At 36.3% G+C, this 25,642-nt stretch overlaps 1 protein-coding gene across 5 annotated transcripts in view; it reads left to right on the top strand.

Moving 5' to 3' along the window:
* The window catches only part of LOC145278024 (monocarboxylate transporter 9-like), a 63,749-nt gene that overhangs the window by 4,689 nt on the left and 33,418 nt on the right, over window positions 1-25,642 (top strand). For 4 of the 5 annotated variants that reach the window (XM_080130232.1, XM_080130229.1, XM_080130231.1 and 1 more), the window contains exons 2-3: window positions 5,308-5,579; window positions 16,826-16,972. In XM_080130232.1, coding sequence (XP_079986358.1) covers window positions 5,321-5,579; window positions 16,826-16,972 — 406 coding nt within the window. In that variant the 5' untranslated portion in view covers window positions 5,308-5,320. The remainder of the gene's footprint in view (window positions 1-5,307; window positions 5,580-16,825; window positions 16,973-25,642) is intronic. The other variant, XM_080130233.1, reaches the window with a different exon arrangement.

Raw genomic sequence — 25,642 nt, 5'->3', positions numbered from 1 at the left:
ACTTCACATCTTCATGGGACCGTTTCTAAAATATTTAGTGTTACACCTGCGGCCGGTCATACGCCAGAGACCGGCTGATCGTGTTATAACGTCTTCAAATATTTGTTTGATCTTTTAAATTGCCATTTCGCAGAAATTCCTTGTGCGGTCCACGCGAAGGGGGCTGGGGATTTGACCAGTGGACTCTACCGAGGAAGTAAGAATTGACCGGTGGTTGACTTGTGAAGTTTGAAGTACTTTTCATCTGTGCTTGTTGTTGGCCAGGGTTAAAGTTGGCTTCCCTACTTTATCTTGCAGTTGATTTCTGAACTGACAAGAGTGCGTGTGGCATACACCGGGCGCCCTCAAGCTAGTGCTCCTCGATGAGCTTGGGTACTCTCTATCTATACAGATTTAGCAGGTGCCCGGCTCCCGCGGCAAGTCTCTTCTGATTGGTCGAAGTTGGATTTTGATAGTCAATAAAACTGGTAGAAATGAATCAATCAGAGTTGAGTATTTGTAAAAATTTGTAAATCTTGTTGCCGTCGTTTGCTGCTACTGCTGCTGCTGCTATCTTGTCGCTTTCATAGTTGAGGCTGCTCTTACTAATTTCTTGACTGTTGCTGCTCCTACTAATTTGTTAACACCTTGTTAACAAATTAACGTTAATCATTAGTTTTGTAGAAAGCTTCATAAATCGGAATGAGATCCCGCATTCAACTTCATAAGACACACACACACACACACACACACACACACACACACACACACACACACACACACACACACACACACACACACATATATATATATATATAACGAAAAAACAACATTTAAACCTTTCGTTTAAAAATTCTTGATTGTTTTACAAAATTAATCATAAAATTCAATCGAACTTTTCTTTTCTCGTCTTTACCTTGTTTTTTTTTTATTAATTTTTTTTTTTTTTGTTATTACAGGATAGTCGCGAATCCCAACAATTCTATAGTGAAATTAGCTAATGTGAGGCAAGGTAGAGAAGAAGGAATTAAAGACTATATGCAGAGAATAGTGGGATTAGCAGGAGGATTATATAGTGCGATAAATGCAGGTAATGCATTAGTTAAAAAACAAATTCTAGGATTTTTATAGAAGGCGTCAGAGATAAAGAGGTAAAAATTGATGTAATGAGGGATGAACCAGCTTATGAGAAAGCCTTATCAGAAGTGGGATGGAAGATTCGTCTTAACTCAAGCCATGAATACGAAGATGAACCCATAGAGGTTTGTCATACGAGACGGTGGATTAAAGTCGAAGTCGTGGGTCCAGCTAATTTAACAAAACAAAAAGATAGATGGAAAAGAGGGAATCAATTAGAGAAGATGGGGCCCCCAGTATATAAAACTAGAGAAAAAGAAAAAAGCTATGCAGGTTATAAGGTGTTTCCATTGTGGTAAGGTGGGCCACATGCGAAGACATTGTAAACAACGCCGCCAGGAAAACGCCCGACGAACAGAACGAAGGCATACCGACGCATGTAATCGGTAACGTGAGCGCTGCGAATTTCGTTTCAATTAAAATAGATAGAAACAAACTTAGGGCTTTAGTGAATACTGGCGCAGAGGTTTCTGTCATAAAAAGTTGCGTTTTTAAAACACTTATATAGAGACCTGAGTTACGTAGTAAAACAATTCATGTAGGGACAGCTAGTGGGTCCCCATTAATTGTGGAAGGTATCACCCGATTAAGGATAAGGTTAGGAATTCAATTCACCCACTATGATTTCTTTGTTGCGAAAAAATCTCAATAGGAATATAATACTAGGTCGGGACTGGCTTAGGCAAAATGGGGTGAGGATGTACTTCGTCTTAGGGGCGATAAAATAGGCCATGAATACGTAGCGTTAGAGGAAGATGCTCATATCTCGGCAATAGTAAGGTTAGAAAAAAAAACACATTAAACCCCCAGCACCTGCATACTTTCACGGCGTGTACGGGTATTAAAAACGGGCAGGGACTGGAGTACGAGGTAGGGGAAATAGAGGATTTCCTAGTGATCTTAGTGGTATTTCAGTAGCAAATACAATAGTAAAAATGAAAGGGTCTAAACGTTTTCCACTGTTCATTTTGAATAATGAGAGGTGCATAGTAATGGACGATGTAGTATATTACTTGTCGCAATCCGACGACGAACCAGTGATTAGGCTATATGTACCGTCGCATGTTAGGAAAAGGGCGTTAGTTCAATACCACGATGATAATGGTCATATGGGCGTGGAAAAAAAAACGTTAGACGTTATTTAAGCAAAATATTTCTGGCCTGGTTTATTTAAACAAATAAACGAATACATATGTAAATGTATTCCGTTCCAAACCAGAAATTTCAGGAAACAGCAACCTCAAATGCAGAAATACAATTTGATTCCTTTTCCTTCCGCTAAACTAGCGTTAGATGTTTCCGGGCCTTATCCAAAAACTCTATCAAGTAACCAGAACATAGTGACTTTTATAGATATGTACAGTGGTTGGTCAGAGGCTTTTACGGTTCCTAATAAGAACGCAGAAACAGTAGTGCATCTATTGGTTGATGAGATATTTCTCAGATTCGGGGAACCACTGCAGCCTTTAACTGATAATGGGCCTGAGAACATAAACAAAGTAATGAAAAAGGCAGAAGAGGATCTCAATGTTCATCATGTGACGACATCGTCTTATCACCCCTTGAGTAATGGCAAAGTCGAAAAGTTCTATAGAACGATGCATGATGTTCTGGCGAGGAAAATAGGGGACAATGAACAGTCATGGGACATATACATGAATAAAATGTTAGCAGCTGTCAGGTTTCATGTGAGCGAAACCACAAAATTTTCACCCTATTATTTATTCTACAATAGAGATGTTATCCTGCCATTGGACAACATTCTAAGACCCCGTAGAGTATACTATGGAGATGAAAAATCATAAAATCGCTCTACAAGAAATGCATCGGACCTTCACTTTAGTTAGGAACAATATTAAGAATGTCAGAAAAAAATGATAGATAGTTCAAATAAGAAAACGAAGGCTGTCGAATTTAAGATTAGTGACTCAGCATAAAAATCACCAAAAGCGAGGTAAGTTAGATTTAGAGTAGAAACCATACTACGTAGTAATCGAAATGACTGGTCCAGTCTCATATTAAGGACCAATTATAGGGTTCTGTAATGAATGCACATGCAGAACACCTCCGGGCAGCGTCTATCGAGGAGTGGGAGATTCCCACTACAAGGAGGCCATTAAGGAAAGCTGCATTGTTTTTTCCAAGGGAAGCTAGTGATTTAGACAGCAAACCAGCCACAGACGAAGCTGATTATCCAATGCGGAAGAGTCGTCATCAATGACAGGGGTCGGATGAGGAATCTGACGTACCGTTGATGGAACGAAAAATCGTGACACGGAGCATGAGGGTGGGACGTGCAAACAGTACAGATGAAATCAGCTGTTCATATCCGTCGTATGCAGTGCAGGAGAATAGGAATAGGGACCAACCTGCCGTGAATAGAGTTAGTACGAAGTTTAGTAGTGGGGAGAGGATGAACAGGACAGGAGGGAGTGAATTGCTTAAGAAAGATGCTTTGTATTTAGTTCAGGGAAATTGCGAACACCATCCTATAAAATAATACAAGAAAAAATATGTCTTATTTTCATGGTTCATGCAACTGACGTCTTGGGAAAAGATAGAGCTGCCTTCCGTCCCAACAAAGTAATTGGAATGGTAGTAAAGTTAAAATTAAGCATTAACTTAAGCAGCAGCATGCATATACTATCGGACGTTGTCTTCTTCGATGTCAATTTTAAATTGCGATGAAAATACCACCGACGTTTTGCCGTGAAAAAAAAATAATATGCATTGAGATATACGCAAGAAAAGATGAAGAGAAAGGAACATATATGTGTTGTTAAAAATGTGTAAATTGTGTTAATAATGTTCAATTTGTCCACAGGAGGGAAAAAAAACATATGTGTATTTGTTATAATGAAATTTTGTTAAAATATTCAATTGTGTCCAAGAAAGAAGAAGAAAGAATAAAAAATGAATCATAAAAATAAAATGCATTAACTTTAATCGAAAAATGGACAAAATGACTCTTATTGTTGAACTGAAATAATTCTTTTGTATTAAAAAAAAACAAAAAAAAACATGCAAGAATTCTAGAATTATTGCAAAAAAAATTCTATACATATACAATCATTTTCAGAATACGAAAGATTATATAACAATCTCCACAGCCAAACAATGTCGTAGCCCAGAAGAGCCATGACAGTCACATAATCGGATGTCAAAGACTGAAGTTTCGCACTCATTTGGGCTCATCAGTTAGACACATCCGAACTCGAAACCCGAACCTCTTGCACGCGGGGCAAGTACTCTGCCAACAGAGCAAACGCCCCGCTCACAAGCGATTATATTAACTAACACACATCAAGCAAACCGCGCTGAAATCCGATTGTGAAATTGGCCTATTTATTAGCTGATTCGATGACCGCGTTCCTTGTGTTAATAATGTTCAATTTGTCCACGAGGAAAAAAACATATGTGTATTTGTAATAATAGAATTTTGTTAAAATGTTCAATTGCGTCCAAGAAAGAAGAAGAAAGAATAGAAAATAAATTATAAAAAATAAAATGCATTAACTTTAGTGGACAAAAGGACAAAATGACTCTTATTGTTGAACTGATTTAAGTTATTAAACATTTACTTGATGTTGAAGTATGAGCTGCGTTCGGATGTGCCTAAGTGATGAGCCCAGTTCGTTGACTGTCATGGCTCAATATAATATAATAATAAATACGAACTTTGCATTAATAAAGATATCATATTTAAGCGTAGTTTACGACGGCGGCCTACTAGTTTTTATAGAGATTGCCAAATGCGACATGAAGATTCCCGAGTTTGAAATGATGTACCTGAAGAATATGGGAGTTTACATCTGCAAGAACGTTGCGAAAATAACAATTAAAATGAGGATAGTAGTCTTAATAATTTAAAGACTCCAAATCGTCAATCTTCATCTAAAATATGGAAGGTGACGGTGGCATAGTGGTTAACGACACGGACTGATGATCTGGATGCTTCAAGTTCGAATCCAGTTTGTTTCACAAAGATAACTTTCACTCAAGATGTTAACAACCTTCACGTAGCCCTCCTGTAATCACTAATGTCTTTCTAGAAAGAATTCTGACTAGAACAATATCGGGGAAACCAATGCCAAAAATAGAATCTTCGGATTCATACGATATGATGTTGATGATCTAAAGATTTTCAAAACATGATCGCTTTCCATTATTTTTCGTATCATCTTTTACCAGGTAAATCAACAAGATGCCGTGTAGGATGAGAAAGGTGGACGCAAAAACACCGGAAGTCGACGTTGCTAACCAACCGGAAACGGAAGTACGACCTCCAGATGGTGGTTGGGGATGGGTAGTATGTCTCGCATGTTTTTTAACAAACTGTACAGTTCCAGGAACTACTTCAATAAATGGCATTTTGCTCATAGAACTACTTAAGCTTTTCAACGAATCCTTTTCAAAAACTACAATCGTTTTCTCAATCATTGCGGGTGCGATAATGTTTGGAGGTAAGTATATTTGTCAATTACATACATAAAATAACATAGACAGACACGACAAGCGTAAATATACACACTGATTATCATTGATTATGGAGTCTCCTCATCGATTTCAGCAAGATTAGATTGGTTAATTTCCCTATGTAGTAAATAAGTGAATTAACACGATCAACAGTGGAAAGTGAAATCCTGACGTGTGCACCAATTTGACCATGACTACATCCATTTTTAGATTTGTAAAGTGAGAAAATGTAAGATCCACACAAAAAAGCAAATGGCTGCTCTCATCTGTCCTCTATTTATAGGGGAAATCACTCCCTGGTTACTTCTTGTTATTAAGGGAGATAACTTCACGAGGTCTTTGTATTAAAACCATATGACTCTTCGTGTTTTTTCGCGCATTTGTGACCATATGCAGTATAATCACATTTGACACACTGGTTCCCGTCGAATCACCGAAGTTAAGCAACGATGAACCTGGCCAGTATTAGATGGGTGACCATTTGGGACTTCCATGTGCTGTATGTGTTCTCCGCTTATCTCGGCATTGTTTCCAGTCGTCCTGGACTTCTTTTTGTCACTGAACTCAAGTAGTGCCCATTCAGGAGAGGTGTGGTTAGGGATTGCGCAACCCTTGCCTCACAATTACACGCGCACCGGCGGTTGCATAGTGTTACTTAATTGCTCTCATCTATCCGCACTAGGTACTATCAGTTCTCAAGTGTCTCCACGATCCTCGCCGTACTTCCTCCATCGACGCGTGTAGTTACCATCCTGGTTCTGGATCTGGACAATGTTTTCGACTTAGAGTTTCTGCTCGTTCCGCGTACGCCTCTTAGTATTTGCCAACTCCCTTAGATCGCCTATTTCTTTCCAGCGTTTCCGTATTTGATATCATTCCCTAAGGACAGGAAGGTGGTCTTTAATGACTCGACCGTATAGTATTACAGTCAGGAACAGTTTTAACAGCTAATTGCGCGGCTGTTATTTTGAGTGTAATAGTCTGGATACGTTTCCATATACCCCAGTTCCTAAAAAAATACCCAGTTCCTAAAAAAATGAGTCGTACTTCTGGGACTCAAACAGCGGTCCTCCACCAGAAGATATTTCTTTAGGCACATCCTAAATCTTCAAGGTGTCGCATACAGTTTTGCCGCTCCCCGACGTCATAAGGGCCACTGCCACCCATCCAGTATATTGAGCAGCGTGTACCATAAAGTATATATTTATACATATATATATATATATATATATATATATATATATATATATATATATATATATACTTGTTTATTGTTATATTATTCATTGAACTTTTGAATAGTCAAGTCGCTGCCTGATGATATCTGTTGTTTGATTGAAACAAGTGGCTATTTGTAGCAGCGGGATGTGAGCATGTTTATATAACAATAAACAAGTATTATTTTCAGCTCTTTTTATTGAGCACTATCTAACAACCTCGTTGAATTCATTAGTCCATTACTTTTGAATATAAAAAAAACCCGAGTATATATATATATATATATATATATATATATGAAATAAGAATTACAATTAAGTTTACCAAGATAATCCAAGATGGCAAATCTAAACTATATTATAAATATCAAAATGTTAATATTTATAAAGTAGTCTCAACTAGATGTAAAAGCTCGATAAAACCACATAGGAGATAGAGCTTATAATAAGAACAAGTAGTTAATAAAACATGTTAAAAAACAATTGGAAAAATACTTAAAAACATATTTAATTTTCAAAAGAAAGCACAAAAGTGGATAGTCCTCAATCCGCGGAGTTTCGAAGAAATACTTTCCTTCTCATCAGAACGTAGGGATTAGCAAAATTCAGGATCGGATTTTTCCTTGCGAAAGTATTTAATGAAACTACAAGTCATAGATCTTACTTTGTGAAAAATAGTGAAGCAGAGGAAATAGGGGAAAGAAAAAGGTGATTTCACGTGAATGGATGGTCTGTTTTGATTTTACTTGTGGAAATGAAAATTTAATCAATTTTTTGGATTTTACCGTCATTGGATATTTTACTTTTTACCAGAAAATCCATTCACGTGAAATCACCTTTTTCTTCCCCCTATTCCCTCTGCTTCACTATTTTTTATCAAGTAAGATCTATGACTTACTTGTGGTTTCATTAAATCCTTTTGCAAGCAAAATCCGATCCCGCATTTTGCTAAACCCATACCCTCTGATGAGAAGGACAGTACTTCTTCAGAACTCCGCGGATTAAAGACTATCCACTTATTTTGTGCTTCCTTTTCAAAATTAAATATGTTTTTAACTCTTTTTCAAAGTGTTTTCGTAATTGTATTGCAACTACGGCACTGGGATCTGTCTTGCTTGATGTTAGTTTTCAAACTCGGCCAAAGCAATCGTTGTCTTGCATTTACCAACATATCGTGTACGTTTTGATGTGTGGAGTGAAGGGATTCCAGTACCTCTGCGCGAAGTTACTGAGGATTGTGTTGCCGTTGATAATGACTTTTTCTAGGCATTATAATTCTCCATGTATAGGCCAGCAAACTCGAGCTATGGGGGTGGGGGTCGTTGCGAGACTGGGCGAAGAATTTTCTATTATATCTCTTAAGGTTCTGCATTCTTTATCTGTTGCTACGACAGCCAGATAATTTCCTATCTAATAACTAGAGCTGTGACAACAGAATATTCTTTTCATTCTTTTGACTCTCGAGTATATATCCGACACAGTTAGACACAGTTAATCAAGCGAGAACCACATCAGTCTATACAAAGACATAAGATATTAACATATATATATACGCGAGAGTCAAAACAATAAAAAGATTATTCTGTTGTCACAACACTTGTAATAACTTTCAATTTAGGATCATTTTCTTATATCGACATGAAAGCGGTTTTGACTGCAGTCTCGATAATTTTGGCATTTTTCTTGAGGTATCTGCTGGGTATCGGGATGCAAAAACCAGGAGCTAAATAAAGTTTTCCGTGACGATGTTTTATCCGGAATCTGTACATTAGTAATCTTTCTTTTTAATTTAACATTTTTTTCAAAATATTTTCCGGAGCCTGGTTCGTAAAATATTTTTTAGTGACCCGCTGTTCTCAGCAAATCCGATTATCCGAGTATAAATAGTATTCGAGTAGGATTCCAACGCGTAGATAAGCTTCTCATTCCACAGGTGCATATCGCGATTCTACGTCATTTATAAAACAGGATACAGCCAGAATAAGTTTTTAATGACCATCTCCACAACTCATGTTCAATTCATCCTCATATTTGCAGTGTTTATGAAACAGGAAGTAGGATATTCCTATTTTGCTGTAATCTTTCGCCAGTCTTGTCATTGTTCATTTTTAACGTTAGGATACATTTCTAAATTCTCTTAACCATTACTCTCTTTGATTCTATGAATAGGCGCCCAAGTGTTACCTCCCGATAGACATTTCTGTTCATTGTCCTCAATAGCTTTCGGAAGGGCTCAATTACTTCTGCTTGTGCAAAGGCATACAGCATCTGATTCACAAGTCTATATTAGAACCTGATCTCAGTGATATTTGTAGGGATAGGAAAGTGAAGGATGGCTTCTATCATTTTTTTCTGAGTTTAACACGGTTTGCGGTAACCAGAGATCCTGCCAACTCAACCTCAATTTTGGTAAAGATAAATATAACCCTTTTGTAGTAGTGTCTAGCGGTTGTTTGAGAAAGTTAGTAGTGTCTAATATTGTTTAATGAGCTAGTAGTGTCTACCTATTGTTTGGGAATCTAGTAGAATCTAGCGGCTGTTTGAGAAACTAATAGTGTCTGGCGGTTGTTTAGGAAGCTAGTAGTGTCTAGCTATTGTTTGAGAAGCTAGTAGTGCATAGCGGGTCTTTGAGAAGCTAGTAGTGTCTTGCAGGTTTGGAGAAGTAAGTAGTGTGTAGTGGTTGTTTGAAAAGCTAGTATTGTCTAGCTATTATTTGAGAAGCTAGTAGTGTCTTGCGGTGGTTTGAGAAGCTAGTGGTACCTAGTGGCTGTTTAGGAAGATAGTTGTGTAAAACTATTGTTTTAGAAGCTAGTAGTGTCAAGCTATTGTTTGAAAAGCTAGTAGTATCTAACGGTTGTTTGAGAATCTAGTAGAGTTTTTTTTTTAATTACATTTTAACCCCAAACAAGGCACATTGCCACTTTGGTGTAGGGGGCTACTGTCAGGAGCAGCAACTTTTGGGGCACTATGTAGGGATTTGGGCAGCAAGATGTCGGTTCACGTTGCACTTGAACTTCTGCATGTCAGTACAGCTTGGGAAGCAGGGACCTGGAATGGAATTCCAGAGTCTAGCGGTTCTGGAGAAGAAACTACTGGAGTAGAAAGATCTTTTACATCTAGGGACCTCTACTGTGTGGGGTGGGATTTAGCTGCCTGTCGGGTTTGTCGAGAGTGTCTACGTCGTGGGGGCACAAGTGTCTGCAGTTCTTCAAAGCATTCACCATTAAAATACTTGTAGAACAAGCAGAGGGATGCAACGTTTCGTCGATGGGACAGAGGCTGAAGCTTAGATGCCAGTTCAGGAGCTATCAGATTGGCGACTCTTTTTTTAACCTTGTCAAGGAGCGAGAGATTAGTAGCAGATGCACCAGCCCAAATTTGACAACAATATTCCATACATGAGCGAATGGTGGCCTTATAGAGGTACAGGATACTTTCAGGTGTCAGTAGTTTTCTAGCACGGTAGAGAGAGCCTACCTTTTTCGCAGCGGCCCGGGCAATGTTTTCAATATAATTGTTCCAGCTCATGTTTCTTGTGAACGTTAGGCCAAGTAGTTTGAAAGAGTTACTCTCAGACAGGGAGTCACTGGCCATTGCTATTGGTGGCAGAGAAGGTTTCTTGCAATTATTAAAGGAAACCAGTTTAGTCTTGGCAGCATTGAATGTGACCATCCACTTATGTCCTTATTCCACTTCAGATTGGAGGTCATCCTCTAGTGTTTTTGCCATTTCTTTAGATATGTGTTCATTTGTTTTCCTGTCATGCCTGTTATAGAGTGTAGCGTCATCAGCATATATACCCATCTCAGAGGCAGTTTTGTCGGGGAGGTCATTAATAAATATCAGGAACAATAGAGGTCCAAGAATAGACCCCTGAAGCACTCCCGCATTTATATCACACTGTTTAGATGTTCGACCGCCGAGGACAACCTGGATTTTTCTCTTATCTAAGAAGGATTTAATTATGCTAAGTATTCTACCAGTGATACCGTATGATTTAAGTTTCCTGAGGAGACCCTTGTGCCATACCCTGTCAAAAGCCTTAGATATATCTAGAGCTACCGCTCTGCCCTCCCCCGCTTTGTCCAGTGAATGGTATATATGTTCAGAGATTACAGTGAGGATGTCACCTGTGGAACGGGCTTGTCTAAATCCATATTGTTTGTCAATCAGAAGTTTAGCATCTGTAAGGTGCCGGACTAGAGCATGGTTAACTATGGTCTCAAATATTTTGGCAAAAAGTGGGAGGAGGCTAATGGGGCGATAATTTGATGGGTCAGTTCTTTCGCCAGAATTCTTGAATACTGGTACAACAGCAGCAGCTTTTTGAGAAACGAGTTGGGTCTAACGGTGCTTTGAGAAGTTAGTAGTGTAGCTGTTGTTTGAGAAGTAGTAGTGTCTAATTATTGTTTGAAAAGCTCATAGAGTCTAGCTTTTGTTTAAAACGCTAGTAGTATCCAGCGTTTGTTTGTAAAGAAAGTAGTGTTTAGCAGTTGTTTGAGAAGCTAGTAGTGTCTAGCAGATGTTTGCAAAACAAGCAGTGTCTAACAGTTGTTTGTAGAAGCTAATAGTGTCTCGCGGCTGTTCCAGAAGCGAATAGTATCTACCGGTTTTTAAGAATGTAGTAGTCTAGTTATTGTTTGAAAAGCTGGTAGTTTCTGAGGTTGTTTGAATAGCGAGTAGTCTCTAACGGTTTTGAGAAGCTAGTAGTGTGCAGCGGTTGTTTGAGAATCTAGTAGAGTCTAGCGATTATTTAGGAATCTAGGAATATCTAGCGGTAGTTGGAAAAGCTAGTAGCGTCTAGCTATTGTTTGAGAAGTTTGTAGTGTCTAGCGGTTGTTTAAAAAGCTATAATTAGCGGTCGTTGTAGTAGCTTGTATTGTCTAGCGGTTGTTTGAAAATCAAGTAGTATTTAGCGGTTGTTGGAGAAGCTAGTAGTGTCTAGCGGTTGTTTAGGAAGCGAGTAGTATCTAACGGTTGTGTAAGAATATGGTAGTGTCTAGCAATTGTTTGCAAAGCTATGAGTATCTAGAAGTAGTTTAGGAAGTTAGTAGTGTCCAGCGGTTGTTTGAAAAGCTAGTTGTGTCTAGCAGTTTTTTGAGAAGCTAGTACTCTCTAGCAGTTAATGAGAAGTTAGTAGTATCTAGCGGTTTGAGGAAATAGTTGTGTCTTGTGGTTGTTTGAGAAGCTACTAGAGCCTAGCTAATTTTTATAAGCTATTAGTGTCTAACGGTTGTTTGAGAAACTAGTAGTGTCTAGCGGTTGTTTAGGAAGCTGGTGGTGTCAAGCTATTGTTTAGGAAGCTAGTAGTGTCTAGCTATTGTGTGAGAAGCTAGTAGTGTCTAGATATTTATTGAAAGGCTAATATTATCTAGCTGTTGTTTGCGAAGCTAGTAGAGTCTAGCGGTTGTATAAATGCTAGTAGTGTGTAGCGGTTGTTTTAGAAGCTACAAATGTCTACGGTTTTTTTAGAAAGCTAGTAGTATCAAGCGGTTGTTTTAGAAGATAGTAATGTCTATATATTGTTTAAAACGTTAATAATTTCTAGCAAATGTTTGAGAAGCTATTACTTTCTAGCGATTGTTTGAGATTCTAGTAGTGTGTAGCTTTGTATTTAGAAGCTAGTAGTTTTTAACGCATCTTTAGGAATCTAGTCGTATCTAGCAATTATTTGAGAATCTAGTCGTGTCTAGCGACTGTTTAGGAAGCTAGTAGTTTCTAGATGTTGTTTGAGAAGCAAATAGAGATGGTTTGAAAAGCTAGTAGTTTCTAACCGTTGTTTCAGAAGCTAGTATTGTCTAGCGGTTTTTTCGGAAGCTAGTAATTTCTAGCTATTGTTTGAGAAGCCAGTAGCGTCTAGTGTGTTGAGAAACTCATAGTATCTTGCGATTAATTGAGTAATTGTCTGGTTTAGGAAGGTAGTAGTGTTTTGAAATTTTTTGAGGAGCTAGTAGTTTTTAGTTATTGTTTCAGAAGCGTGTAGTGTCTAGCCATAATTTGGAAAGCTTATAATGTCTTGCAGTTGTTTTGGCAAGCTAGTAGTTTCTAGCTTTTGTTTGAAAAGCTAATAGTGTCTAGCAGCTGTTTGAGAAGCTAGAAATGTCTAACTTTTGTTTGAAAAGGTAATAGTATCTAAATGTTGTTTGAGAAGCTAATAGTTTCTAGCGGTCTTTTGAAAAGCTAGTAGTGCCTAGCTATTTTTGGAGAAGCTTGTAGTGTTTGGCAGTTGTTTTAGAGGCAACTAGTGTCTAGCTGTTGTTTGAGAAGCTAGTAGTGTCTACCGATTGTTTGAAAGGCTAGTAGTATCTAGCTATCCTTTGAGAAGCTAGTAGTGTGTTACGGTTGTTCGTAGAAGCCAGTATTGTTTAGCGGTTGTTTGAGAAGCTAATAGTGTTAAGCGTTTTTTTTTGTTGAAAACCTAGTAGTGGCTGTCGGTTGTTTTAGATGCTAGTAGTGTCTAGAAGTTGTTTGAGAAGTTAGTAGAGTCTAGCAGTTGTTTGAGAAGCTAGCAGTGTCTAGCAGTTATTTTAGAAGCTTGTACTTTCTAGCGGTTGTTTCAGTTGTTTTAAAAGCTAGTGGTTGTATGAGGGGAGAGTTGTATCTACCTATTGTTTGAAAAGCTCATAGTGTCTAGCAGTTGTTTGAGAAGCTTGTAGCTTTAAGCGTTTGTTTGAGAAGCTAGTAGTATCTCCCGATTGTTTGAGTAGCTAGTAGTGTCTTGCTATTTTTTGAGAACCTAGTAACGTCTAGCGTTTATTTAGAAAGCTACTAGTGTGTAGCTGTTTTTTTTTATATAAAAGCTTGTAGTGTCTTGCGGTTCTTTTTAAACCTAGGAGTGTCTAGCTGTTGTTTCACAAGCTAGTAATGTCTTGCTGTTGTTTTAGAAGCTGCTAATGTCTAGCGGTGTTTAGCGTTATTTCCATGGTAAGTGCTCGTCTAGCGGTTTTTAGCGTTATTTCCATGGCAAGTGCTCGTCTGAGTTCCAATCTCTCGTCCCCTCTCGCCAATCTTTCACGAGAAACACCCGTCTGGATGAAACTACTGTCAATAATTTTCCCCATTCTTTATCTGTGCCTAAATCCAAATGTAGATTCCATGAGCAGAGCTTCTTTCTCAGAAGTGCACGATTGCGGAACTCTCTTCCGTGCGCATGTTTCCCACCTGACTACAACTTGGATGTCTTCAAGTCCAACATAAACAAATTCCTGACAAACCGCCCCCTTAAGTAAGACACTTTATCAAATCTCCAATACTAATGATTACTACAATATTGTCTCATTGATTACTGTACACGCAATAACCCTTATCCCTGAGTTGTCTCCGGGCCTTGATAATTGGTGACCCCCATGTAAAAAAAAGAAGCTTTTAGTGTTTAGCGGTTGTTTTAAAAGCTAGTAGTGTGTAGCTAGTGTTTTTTTAATCTAGTAATGCCTAGCAAATGTTTTTTAATCTAGTCATGTCTAGCGAGTGTTTAATAATCTAGCAGTTGTTTTAGAAGCTCATGGTGTCTAGCGGTTGTTTGAAAAGTTAATTGTATCTAGCGGTTTTTTGAGAATATAGTAGTTTATAGCGGTAGTTTAGGAAACTAGTAGTGTATAGCTATTTTCTGAGAAGCGTGTAGGCTCTAGCTGTGTTTGAGAAGCTAGTAGTGTCTACTTTTTTCTTTTGAAAAGCTAGTAATGTCTAGCGGTTTTTTGAGAAGCTATAATAGTCTAGCAGTTGTTTAAGAAGCTATTAGTGTTTAGATGTTGTTTGAGAAGCTAATAGTGTCCAGGTGTTGCTTGAGAAGCTAGTAGTGTCTAGCGATTGTTTGAGAAGCTAATAGAGTCTAGCGGTTGTTTGAGAAGCTAATAGAGTCTAGTGGTTGTTTTAACAGCTAGTGGTCTCTAGCGGTTGTTTGAGAAACTAGTATTGCCTAGCGTTTTTTTAGAAGCTTGTAGTGTCTAGCGGTGGTTTGAGAAGCTTGTAAAGCCTAGTGATTGTTTTAAGTTGATGTGAATGTAAATTTGGGCACGAGCTTATGAGATGATCTTTAAAGGCCGTGGGGGGTGGCAGGTTGATTTCCATATTAATGAGGCTTTGCTCCTAGAAAGACGTTATGAAAAACGTGAAGTAGAGAGGGCAGGGCAATCGAGCCCTTGGAATCGAACTGAGTTGGTCGGACTGTAGAAAGTAGTACGAACACTGAGAACTATACTTTTTTTTAATCACACGTGAGATGATCGCTGATGATACAACACTGACGAAGTATTGAAGGGACTCCTCGGCTCGTTGAAGAGACTCATAAACCATGTTTTTTAAAAGGAGTTTAGCTTTATTATATTCGCATGCAGAGAGTTTGGCATGATCATCAACTTAACAAGATTAACATTTTCAGACAAAGACATGACTTGCTTGACAAATAAGTCTGCTACAATGGTCAAGATCAAAGTGTAGTATCTGTGCTTCAGATGCTGCACTTCATTTTCTTGTTCTCTTTCGGTGGAGGAGAAATCCTTCACGACTGAGACAATTTTTATTTTTGTACCTTTTCTCCACGTTAAAAAACGACCCTGGTGTCTAATTCTGTCCCGTGGGGAGGCATAGTAAATAGGTACAACAAGATACTAACTATCAATGGGAAGATCAAGATGTACGTCTCAAATAGAATGCCGGTTTTCAAGCAAACATTCTAAACATGTTCGCCTTGCAACGTTAAAAACTGCACGAAAACAAAGATTAATTATGAAATTAGAAAATATTGAATTCTGTGAAGTCAAGTGTCATCAAAACATTACTTTTTGTACGTTCGTATATTGTTTGAATAAGCTTTTAAAAATACTTTTTAGGGTAGTTTGCCTTAAATGTTTTGAGTATAAAATATTTTTTATTCAGAGACTATAAGGCTGTTAATATAAGAAAAAAGTTACGTTTTTATTTAGTAAAATTCATTAATGCTCATGTTATCTGTTGCGAAACTTGTATTGTTAAACAACCGTAATCAAACTTTAGCACGTAGCCGATTGAGATGATAATAACAGCTTAGGGCTTAAGTTTTAATTTCAATTTTTATTTTATTAACCTTACTATTCTAATTCTTTCAAAATTGACATGAAATAAAAAGTGTAAAATCAATAAACAATACTTTATAAAAAGCAGCTTAGCTTTGTTATATTCTAATGAGAGTTTCTGAAATGAGACAATCTCAATATATTTTTATTAAGTCCGTTAGTATCAATTCCACTAATGTTCAAAGCGAGTTATCGACAGATTATGATGGTTGGAGGAATAATTGCTGCTGCATCAGCTATTGCCAGTTCTTTTTCTTAAATAAAGTATAGCAATCTTGAATTGTCCAATTGAAATAATGTATAGCTATGTTGAATTGTTCAATTGAAATAAACTATAGCTATCTTTAATTGTCCAATTGAAATAATTTTTAGCTATCTGTAATTGTTCAATTGAAATAAACTATAGCTATCTTTAATTGTCCAATTGAAATAATGTATAGCTATATATAATTGTCCAATTGAAATAATGTTTAGCTATCTTGAATTGTCCAATTGAAATAAAGTATAGCTATCTTTAACTGTCCAATTGAAATAAACTACAGCTATCTCGAATTGTCCAATTGAAATAAACTACAGCTATCTTGAATTGTCCACTTGAAATAAAGTATAGCTATCTTTAACTGTCCAATTGAAATAAACTACAGCTATCTCGAATCGTCCAATTGAAATAAACTACAGCTATCTCGAATTGTCCAATTGAAATAAACTACAGCTATCTTGAATTGTCCACTTGAAATAAAGTATAGCTATCTTTAATTGTCCAATTGAAATAAACTACAGCTATCTTTAATTGTCCAATTGAAATAAACTACAGCTATCTCGAATTGTCCAATTGAAATAAAGTACAGCTATCTTTAATTGTCCAATTGAAATAAAAACAACACTAAAAACTAATGACAAAGTTATCGTCTTTAGAATCCAAATGTCTTTTGTATTTTAATTAAACAATCTCAATATATTTTCCAGGTCCGTTGGTATCAGTTGCGCTAATGTTCAAAGCAAGTCATCGACAGATTATGATGGTTGGAGGAATAGTTGCCGCTGCATCAGCTGTTGCCAGTTCTTTTGCTCCCAATGTAGAAACGTTGATTTTCACGTATGGAATATTAGTAGGTAAGATAAAATCAAATATCGTTTTGTATTTTATTTTCATTGTGAAGCAATGAAAAGTTAGATAGAAAATTAATCTCCTACTAATAGTTCTTTGTTTTATAAGATATCAACGATTTCCATGTTATTTAAAGCTGAATCCACTCATTTTCGTCTAGCTCACCAATTGGTTATTTATTAAAGAAGGATAGTTATTTATACTAGCGGAGCCTATGAAAATTCCACAGGGGACTCATTAATATGTAATATATTGATGTTGCCATTCTGTAGATGTTCAGCGTAAATGGAGACGCTCTGATATCATTGTAGTACTCTTGTTAAAACTGCAAAAGTATTTATCTAAGCTAGTAGAGACACCCGGCGCAGCCCAGTCGTAAAGTACGCTTAAATATAATATTTTAATTCTTGCAGATTTCGTATATATTATTATAAGCTTAATGCTCTGTCGATATTATAAAGTTGCGATTTCAAAAATAAAAAAATATATCCATATGACTTGAGTGCATCAGCTTGAATCGAAACTGAAACCAAAACATATAACACACACACACACACGCACACACACACACACACACACACACACACATATATATATACATATATATATATAAACACACATACACACATATACATATACATATACATATATATATATATATATATATATATATATATATATATATATATATATATATCATATAGCAAATATACTTCGGATTATTACTTTGTGCCTTGAAAGATTTACGATACGCATTGGATTATTTTACCTCCCTGCTACCAAATACTCTCACTTCAGGATTTACCATTCAATTTGGATATTAAGTTCAATATCCTTTTCATTCTTAACCAATATATAATTTTCCTTACTTTATGATTTAAAAACTTTACAAACTTTTAATTATGATTTTCTATGTTTATTACGTTTAGCAAATTGGGTATAAACCATTATAATATTTGCTAATATATTTTCCTCTGAGGAAACATCGAAAACCTATAAGTTAAGTGAATATACTTATTATAAAGTATTCCTTGTCTTGCATATAATAAAAATTCTAGATTTGAAATTTAACTGTTTTATATCATAAAATTTAAATTTCTAACTTATGATTTATTTGCTCTGTCTGGTATATTGAGCAATTTTTATTTAGCTGGGATTGTCTTTGGATTTACATGCCAGCAGATTTATTGCATTACATTATTCCGAATTTATATATTTATTGTATTACATTATTCTGAAGTTATATATATCTATCTATATATATATATATATATATATATATATATATATATATATATATATATATATATATATATATATGATGGACTCTCCCGTCGATTTCGACGTATGAGGTTCGGACAACCCATATTTCTAAAACTCATTTATGCTTTTGCATCTGATGACTTTTTAGTCCAGCGAGGGACTTGCAGGCAAGGCCACAAATAGAACATGAATGTGGATTTAATGCTGCAGATATTGGTTCGGCTGGTAGTCGTTTTGCTCTTACTCTGTTTTCTTTCAGTTGCCTTAAGCTTTCAGATTGAAACCTCTGGAGACCTTCAAAACACCTTGATCTCCAACCTTTTCGGTCATTCACCTCATCTTTAAGACTCCTGTATGGTATGTTCACTGCAGACAAGTTACTCTTCAACTTGTCCTTGTACCTAAGCCAAGGACGTCCGACAATTCTTTTACCAGCCTCAAATTGACTGTACATCGCAATTTTTGTAATTCTGTCATCGGGCATCCTCAATACATGACCAGCCCATCGCAATTGCGATTGAATAAGGAATAATTCAATGTCAGATATTTTGCATTTTGTGAATAATTCGGCATTTGATACCTTGTCGCGGAGGCTAAGACCACATATGGAGCGTAGAAAGCTTTTGTGGAAAACGTCCAGCTGATTAATGTGATGTCTGTATGGAGTCCATGACTCAGATCCATAAAGAAGAATGGAAAGAACAACAGCACGGTAGACAAGGATTTTTGTGTCTAGTCGAATACCCCTTTCGTTCCACAAGCGATGGCGAAGATTTCCAAAGGCAGAAGTGGCTTTAGCAATCCTGTTGACAATTTCATCATCAAGAGAACCGCCCTGGTTCATCTTGCTACCAAGGTAAGGAAAGGACTTGACATAATTGATATCATGACCGTCGACTTTCAGCTTGCGTGCAGGAAATCTATACTCTGGTGGATTTTGCTTTACGTCTTCAACTTGTTTTGGGGTAGGGTGTGGCTGATGCACTACCTCAGTCTTCCTTATGCTAACTGTCAGGCCAAAGGCCTTGCACGCGGCTGAAAATCGATCAAGAAGAACCTGGGCTTCCTCAAAGGACGTGGCTACCAGTGCGGCATCGTCATCGAAGAGCAAGTCGCGAATAATTTCGGTGCAAAGAAGAGTCTTGGCCTTAAACCGTTGATGGTTAAATAAGCCACCGGATGACCGAAATTGAAACTTGACACCAGTGTCCAAATCATCAAATGCATGTTTCAGCATTAGTGAAAAGAAGAGCGCAAAGAGGACTGGCGCCATTACACATCCCTGTTTGGTCCCATTCGTAACATCAAATGGATCAGACATCATACCATCTGAGACAACACTGGCCTTCATCCCCTCGTGAAAGGAAATGATCACGTTCAGCATGTTTTCTGGAATACCAAGCCTTCTTAAAACTTGCCAAAGAGCATCGCGATTCACAGTGTCGAAGGCCTTCGTCAGGTCAACAAACACCATATACAATTCCTGATTTTTCTCACGGACCTTTTCTGCCACCTGACGTAAGGGAAATATCATGTCAATGGTGCCGCAACCCGACCGAAACCCACACTGGGACTCTGGATACACCTTATCAACGAGACGATTTATGATTCGGTTTAGAATGAGCCTAGCCAGAATCTTTCCTGCAATTGAAAGCAGAGATATCACCCGATGGTTGTCACAGACATTCTTGACTCCCTTATTTTTGTAGAGATGTTTGATGCAGGCATCTTTTTAGTCCTGTGGAACTCGGTCTGCTTTCCATATCTTTACAAAGAGAGCATGGAGTTTTTTTACCAGCACATGCCCACCATGCTTGTACACTTCAGGCGGAATTGGATCCTTTGGTGATGGGGACTTGCCAGAAGCAATTTGTTTGATGGATTCCCATACCTCCTGATAAGCAAGTTCCAATGACAATTCTGGAATATTTGGATTCTGAGGAATAGAGGACAAAACATCGCTGTCAATGACAGATGAGGTGTTTAAGACAGTTTCAAAGTGCTCCTTCCAACGATTGAGAATATCTGATTTATCAGTCAGCAATGGCTCTCCATCGGCTGTGCTTAATGGGGAAGCACCACTTTTCTGAGGACCAAATACCTCTTTCAGACCATCATAGAAGGCTTTCGTGTTCTTGCTTCTTGGGGTAGAGCGAGTACAGTGAGCTCTCCGAGCTATGAAAGAACAATGGTGGTACAATAAGGCAATTGCACTGCAGGGAGCTGCTGACAGCAAGAACATGAAAGCCTTCTATGATGGTCTGAAAGAGGTATTTGGTCCTCAGATATATATATATATATATATATATATATATATATGTGTGTGTGTGTGTGTGTGTGTGTGTGTGTGTTGCAGTAAAAAAATGCGAGCATGAAAAGTAATATGGTTAAGCTTAAACATGGAAAAGTAAAAGACTAGTTGTTAAAACTGGAAAAGAAAAGGACAAGATATTCTAGTAAAAGATATTAATACATTTATAACTTAAAATATTGCAGCATTAAGAATTTTTTAGATAATGTTATATATAATTTAAAAATAATTTTTTATGCTGCAATATTTGAAGTTATAAATGTATTAATATTTTTTACTAGAATATCTTGTCCTTTTCTTTTCCAGTTTTAACAACTAGTCTTTTACTTTCCATAGCTTAAATGTAATATTTTAATTTCTACAAATTTCGTATTTATTATAAAGCTAAGTCTCCATTGATTATTATATTATACCTAATATATAGTAATGATTTGAAAAGTTTAAAAAATATGACTTCAGTGTCATCAGTTAGAATTGAAACCAAAACATTTACGTCTCTAACCCTATTCGCAACCATCTGAACTAACGGCACATGCATATCAAAACTTGACAAATTAATGCAGTTAAATGTATATTTGCGCATATGTAAAGCATATACATTACGTCGAATTACGTTTACCAAGTTCCAATTTTTTTATTAGGATCTCTTAGCAACTACTTTTTCCAGTTAAAAATCAAACCGATTTTCTTCCACGGATCCAAATACCCCATATATCAAGTTTCAAGTCGATAGACTAAAAATTGACAGAGCAGTAATGTAAAGACCGTACCACACATATGTGTGTGTGTGCATAAATACATTACTTACATTCCGGTATATAGTCTACCTGAACTAAAATATCTCTTCAAAAGTGCTCAATATGAGTGCAAAGCTTAAAAATGTTGAAACGTTAATCGAACCGTGTAGACTCCTTACTATGTATATATATATATATATATATATATATATATATATATATATATATATATATATGTGTGTGTGTGTGTGTGTGTGTGTAGTAATTTTAATGCTCCCTATCTTGGGTTGAGCATATTGGGAAGTGATATACAAATTACTATGTTTTATAGATATATTGTATATATAAGATCCATATATATATATATATATATATATAAATATATATATATATAAATATATATATATATAATATGTAAATAAGTCTCTACCAAACTGCTCTGTTAATTTCTGCTGCGAAACTTATGTTTGACTCTATGACTGCTATTGCAAGATGTACACAAATTATCCGATGTTGTAATGTGTATGATTATAATTATTATGTTTGAAAATAGAAAAACATGTATGTTGATTAAAAATTAATTAAACAATAATATTTGATTAATGAAAAATAATCTGGGTTGTTTGAAATTGAATGCTAAAAAATCTGCTGCAAACCTGTCATTATACTCTGAGACTACCGGAAGTTAACAATGAAGCATGGTAAAAAACAAGCAAAGAAAAGTCGTTACTCATGCAGAAAGTAAGGGAATGCAAAAGTAAGTGCACTTTATTATAAAACTAGCCTAGGTACCCGGCGGTGCCCGGGTGTTTGGAAGTGTGTGTTGAGCAAAAAAAAAAAAAAAGAAGAAGTGGTAGTAGGTAGGCAGGCTCGAACCCATACTGCTAAGAAGAAGGAAAAGACCGTGGGAAAAAAGTTTTTGCGATGCCCACATACATACATACATACACACATTTAAACAGACATGTGAGATTTATATCATAGATGTTTATAATGTATGCTTGATACATAACATATATATTCTGGATAAAACTTTTTTACAATTGAATACTTGTCACATCAATAAGAGGGTTCTGTTCATAGCACGTGAAATCTTTGAAAAAAATATGCATAACTAGAATTGTGCGTAATAGTTAAATCAATCAAATTATTCATTAAGAAACCATAAAAAATAATTAATTAATGAACATTTGTTTTCCAAAGAATATGCAAATTGGTTAACTTTTATAAAGGCGATCGCATATCCATGACTGAGTAAATTAAGAAGTTCGGTTTTAATAATTTTTAAATAGAAAAATTGTGCTTTAAATACCAATGTCAGTGCGACAAATAGCTCTACTTTATATGTGTATAGATAGATTTAATGATATACTATGATATACTAAGTGGGGGAGATGCCCGGCTTTGCCCGGTCATAAAATACGCTTAAATATGATATTTTAATTCGTCCAGATTTCATAGTTATTATAGACGTGATTTCCAAAGTCAAAAATAGTATTTGGGTTCCACCAGCCAGAATCGAAACCGAAAGCAAAACACTAGCATTCAAAGCTGATGACGTTACCACTTTACCAACGTGACATGCATATAAACTGATTAAAAATTAAAAATAAACTAACATGAATGTACAAAATGTATAACGATTTTTTTTTCAAATTTGAACCATTTTGACCCCTTAAAAACAATTTTAACCGTGGAATATGCAAATAAGTTCACCTTTATAAAGTAGCTTTCATATCCATGACAGTCTATCAAAGAGTTCCTTTTAAATAATTTTTAAATAGAAAAAATGAACTTTAAATAATAATGTCAGTGCGACAAATAACTCTACTTTATATGTGTATAGATAGATTTAATGATATACTATGATATACGAGCGGGGTGGGGGCTTTGCTTGGTCGTAAAACACGCTTAAATATTATATTTTAATCCGTCCAGATTTCGTATATATTATTATAGGCGTGATTTCAAAAGTAAAAATAGTATTTGGGTGTCATCAGAAAGAATCGAAACCAAAAGCAAAACTGTACTATTCAAAGCTGGTGACGTTACCACTGTACCAACGTGACACGCAAATGAACTGATTAAAAATTAAAAATTAAAAATAAACTAAGATGAATGTACAAAATGTATAACGATTTTTTAATTTTGAATCATTTTTGACCCCTTAAAAACAATTTTAACCGGCCAAAGACCCATAAAAGAACGGCCCATAAAAATCCAACCATTTTAAACTCCTAACCCCGTTCTGCGGCTTTTAGTTTCACAGTGATAGAGTTTGAATATATGGAGACAGACAGACAGACATATGGCCTTTTGTATATTAGATTATATTTGCAGTACACATTTATTGAATCGCACAATCTCTTTAATGAAAGATGTTATTTAAATTAGTATTTTGAACAGATTCTTAAAATCATTTGAATTTGTTCTAATTCGCGACATTCCATTAGTTTAAGCTTAACTGTATATGAAATGAAACACAAAACGGAGAATTCTTCACCACCAAATAAATGTTTAGAAAGAGTGTATATATGTGCAATATGGAGGTTCATACCAGTCGGGGATTCGTCTTTAACAATCAGTCCGACACTAGCTTCGTTTCTGTCGGGCTGAGGCATGGTTCTTCTCTATTCAAGTACATCTAAATTGCCAGGCTTTACCTTCTTTTTGAATAAGAATTAGTTTATTGCTAATCGTTTGAGGCGTCATTAACGTAGGATACCGACGAGTCTGCTAAGGTATTTTTAAGGCAGTGTAAATTTCATAAGGTATTTTTGACTAGAACATTTAGGTTTATTGAATCGTAGTATTTTTCCAATTTTTTAGAGAGTGACACTACATTAGTATGTGCTAAACTGTATATGATTTCTGGCATGAAGCAGATACTGGCGACTCTTCGTATGCAGTAAATGTTTATGATTAGTATATGTATGCACTATATTGAATCTGACTACTTCAACCTCTTCTCTTCTTACGTTTCTGTAGACTTTGTGCAATTAATCAATAGTTGACCATTTTTTCTTAAGATTTATTCTAAGATTGCTGATGTTCCTATTTATATGAGGTCGAAAATAAATGTACGAGATCTTAGTATTGAACGGTATTTTACTTTTTTTTTTTTACATAGGCATCACCACATTATCAGTGCTTTCTTTTAATGCTCAATACAATATTCTTGTACCAAAAATATCCTCTTGTCTCCCCCTTAATCCAGTCATAACACAACATTTCTGTTCCAATCGCAATGACTGATGTAGTCAATCGTGTGCTATTGAGTCGTCGCATAGGAGGCCGCCGTCTAGGCATCGAGTTTTACGAGATATTACCCCGGTGATATCATCAAATCTACGGGTGTATTCATCCCATAGAATTGTTGAGAGACCCGACAATAACTATATTGGCCCCACTTGGTAATGAAGCAGTAGGTGTGCATATTATCTCCAGTGTGACGTTCTGTCTGTGTCCTGCTTCACTTTTGTTTTACTCAATGATGAGGACAATGTATCGGTGTATGAATTGCTATCAGTGTTACCCCTGGGATGAATTTTATTTCTAAGGGATTAAGGGGAAAAGAAATAGCTGTATTCTAGGTTGGCAGTATTTTTGCGTGGGCAGTCGACTGAGATGTCGGAAATTTTCTGTTTCTATGTCCTTGTAGCCATACCACTAGTAAGGGTGCTGGATGTAAACGTTTTAACTAGACTGACGTTATCTGCTTGTCAGGAAACCGAACCTTGAATTAACCACTAAAGAGGCCGTACTACCAGCAGGTACAAAGTACTGAGTTTGCTGTATTGCCATTTGTTGAATGGGTTTTGGACCACGCAGTAGCCTTTGGTGGGACCTCTCGATGCCATATTAGTGGGTAATTGTTACGGCCTTATCTTATCATTATCTACGCTTTCTTTTGGTGCTCTATACAATATTCTAGTACCAAAAATATCCTCTTGCGTCTCCCCCTTTTCTCTTTCAATCTTGTAATATAATCCCATGATAATATTAGCGTTGTGAAATGTTGTAGTAGTTGTTTAGTGATGTGTATGTTTGTTAAAACACGGCAAGAAAAAGAGAAAGTGGGGGGGGATAAGAAAAGAGGAAGAGGATTAAGAAATGAGTATGAAGAGGATAGATTCTTTTTTGTATTTGATGGAAGTGATTTTGTCTAGCAGTTTACTGATTCGAAACATACTATGTGGAAATATTGAAAATACGAACATGACGAACTATGAATGAGATTATTATAGGTAGAAATATTATAGATAGAAAAGAACTATAGAGAGTTTTTTGTTTACTTGCCTCCCCATGAGGGCAGAGTTAGATACAAGGTCGCTTTTTAATGTGGGGGAAAACCAGCTCCCCAA

Source organism: Euprymna scolopes, chromosome 6, assembly GCF_053919585.1.
Source record: "Euprymna scolopes isolate OS-2025 chromosome 6, ASM5391958v1, whole genome shotgun sequence".
NCBI lineage: Eukaryota > Metazoa > Mollusca > Cephalopoda > Sepiida > Sepiolidae > Euprymna > Euprymna scolopes.
The sequence above is the reverse complement of the archived record's forward strand: the minus strand, read 5'-3'. Positions and strand labels throughout refer to the sequence as shown.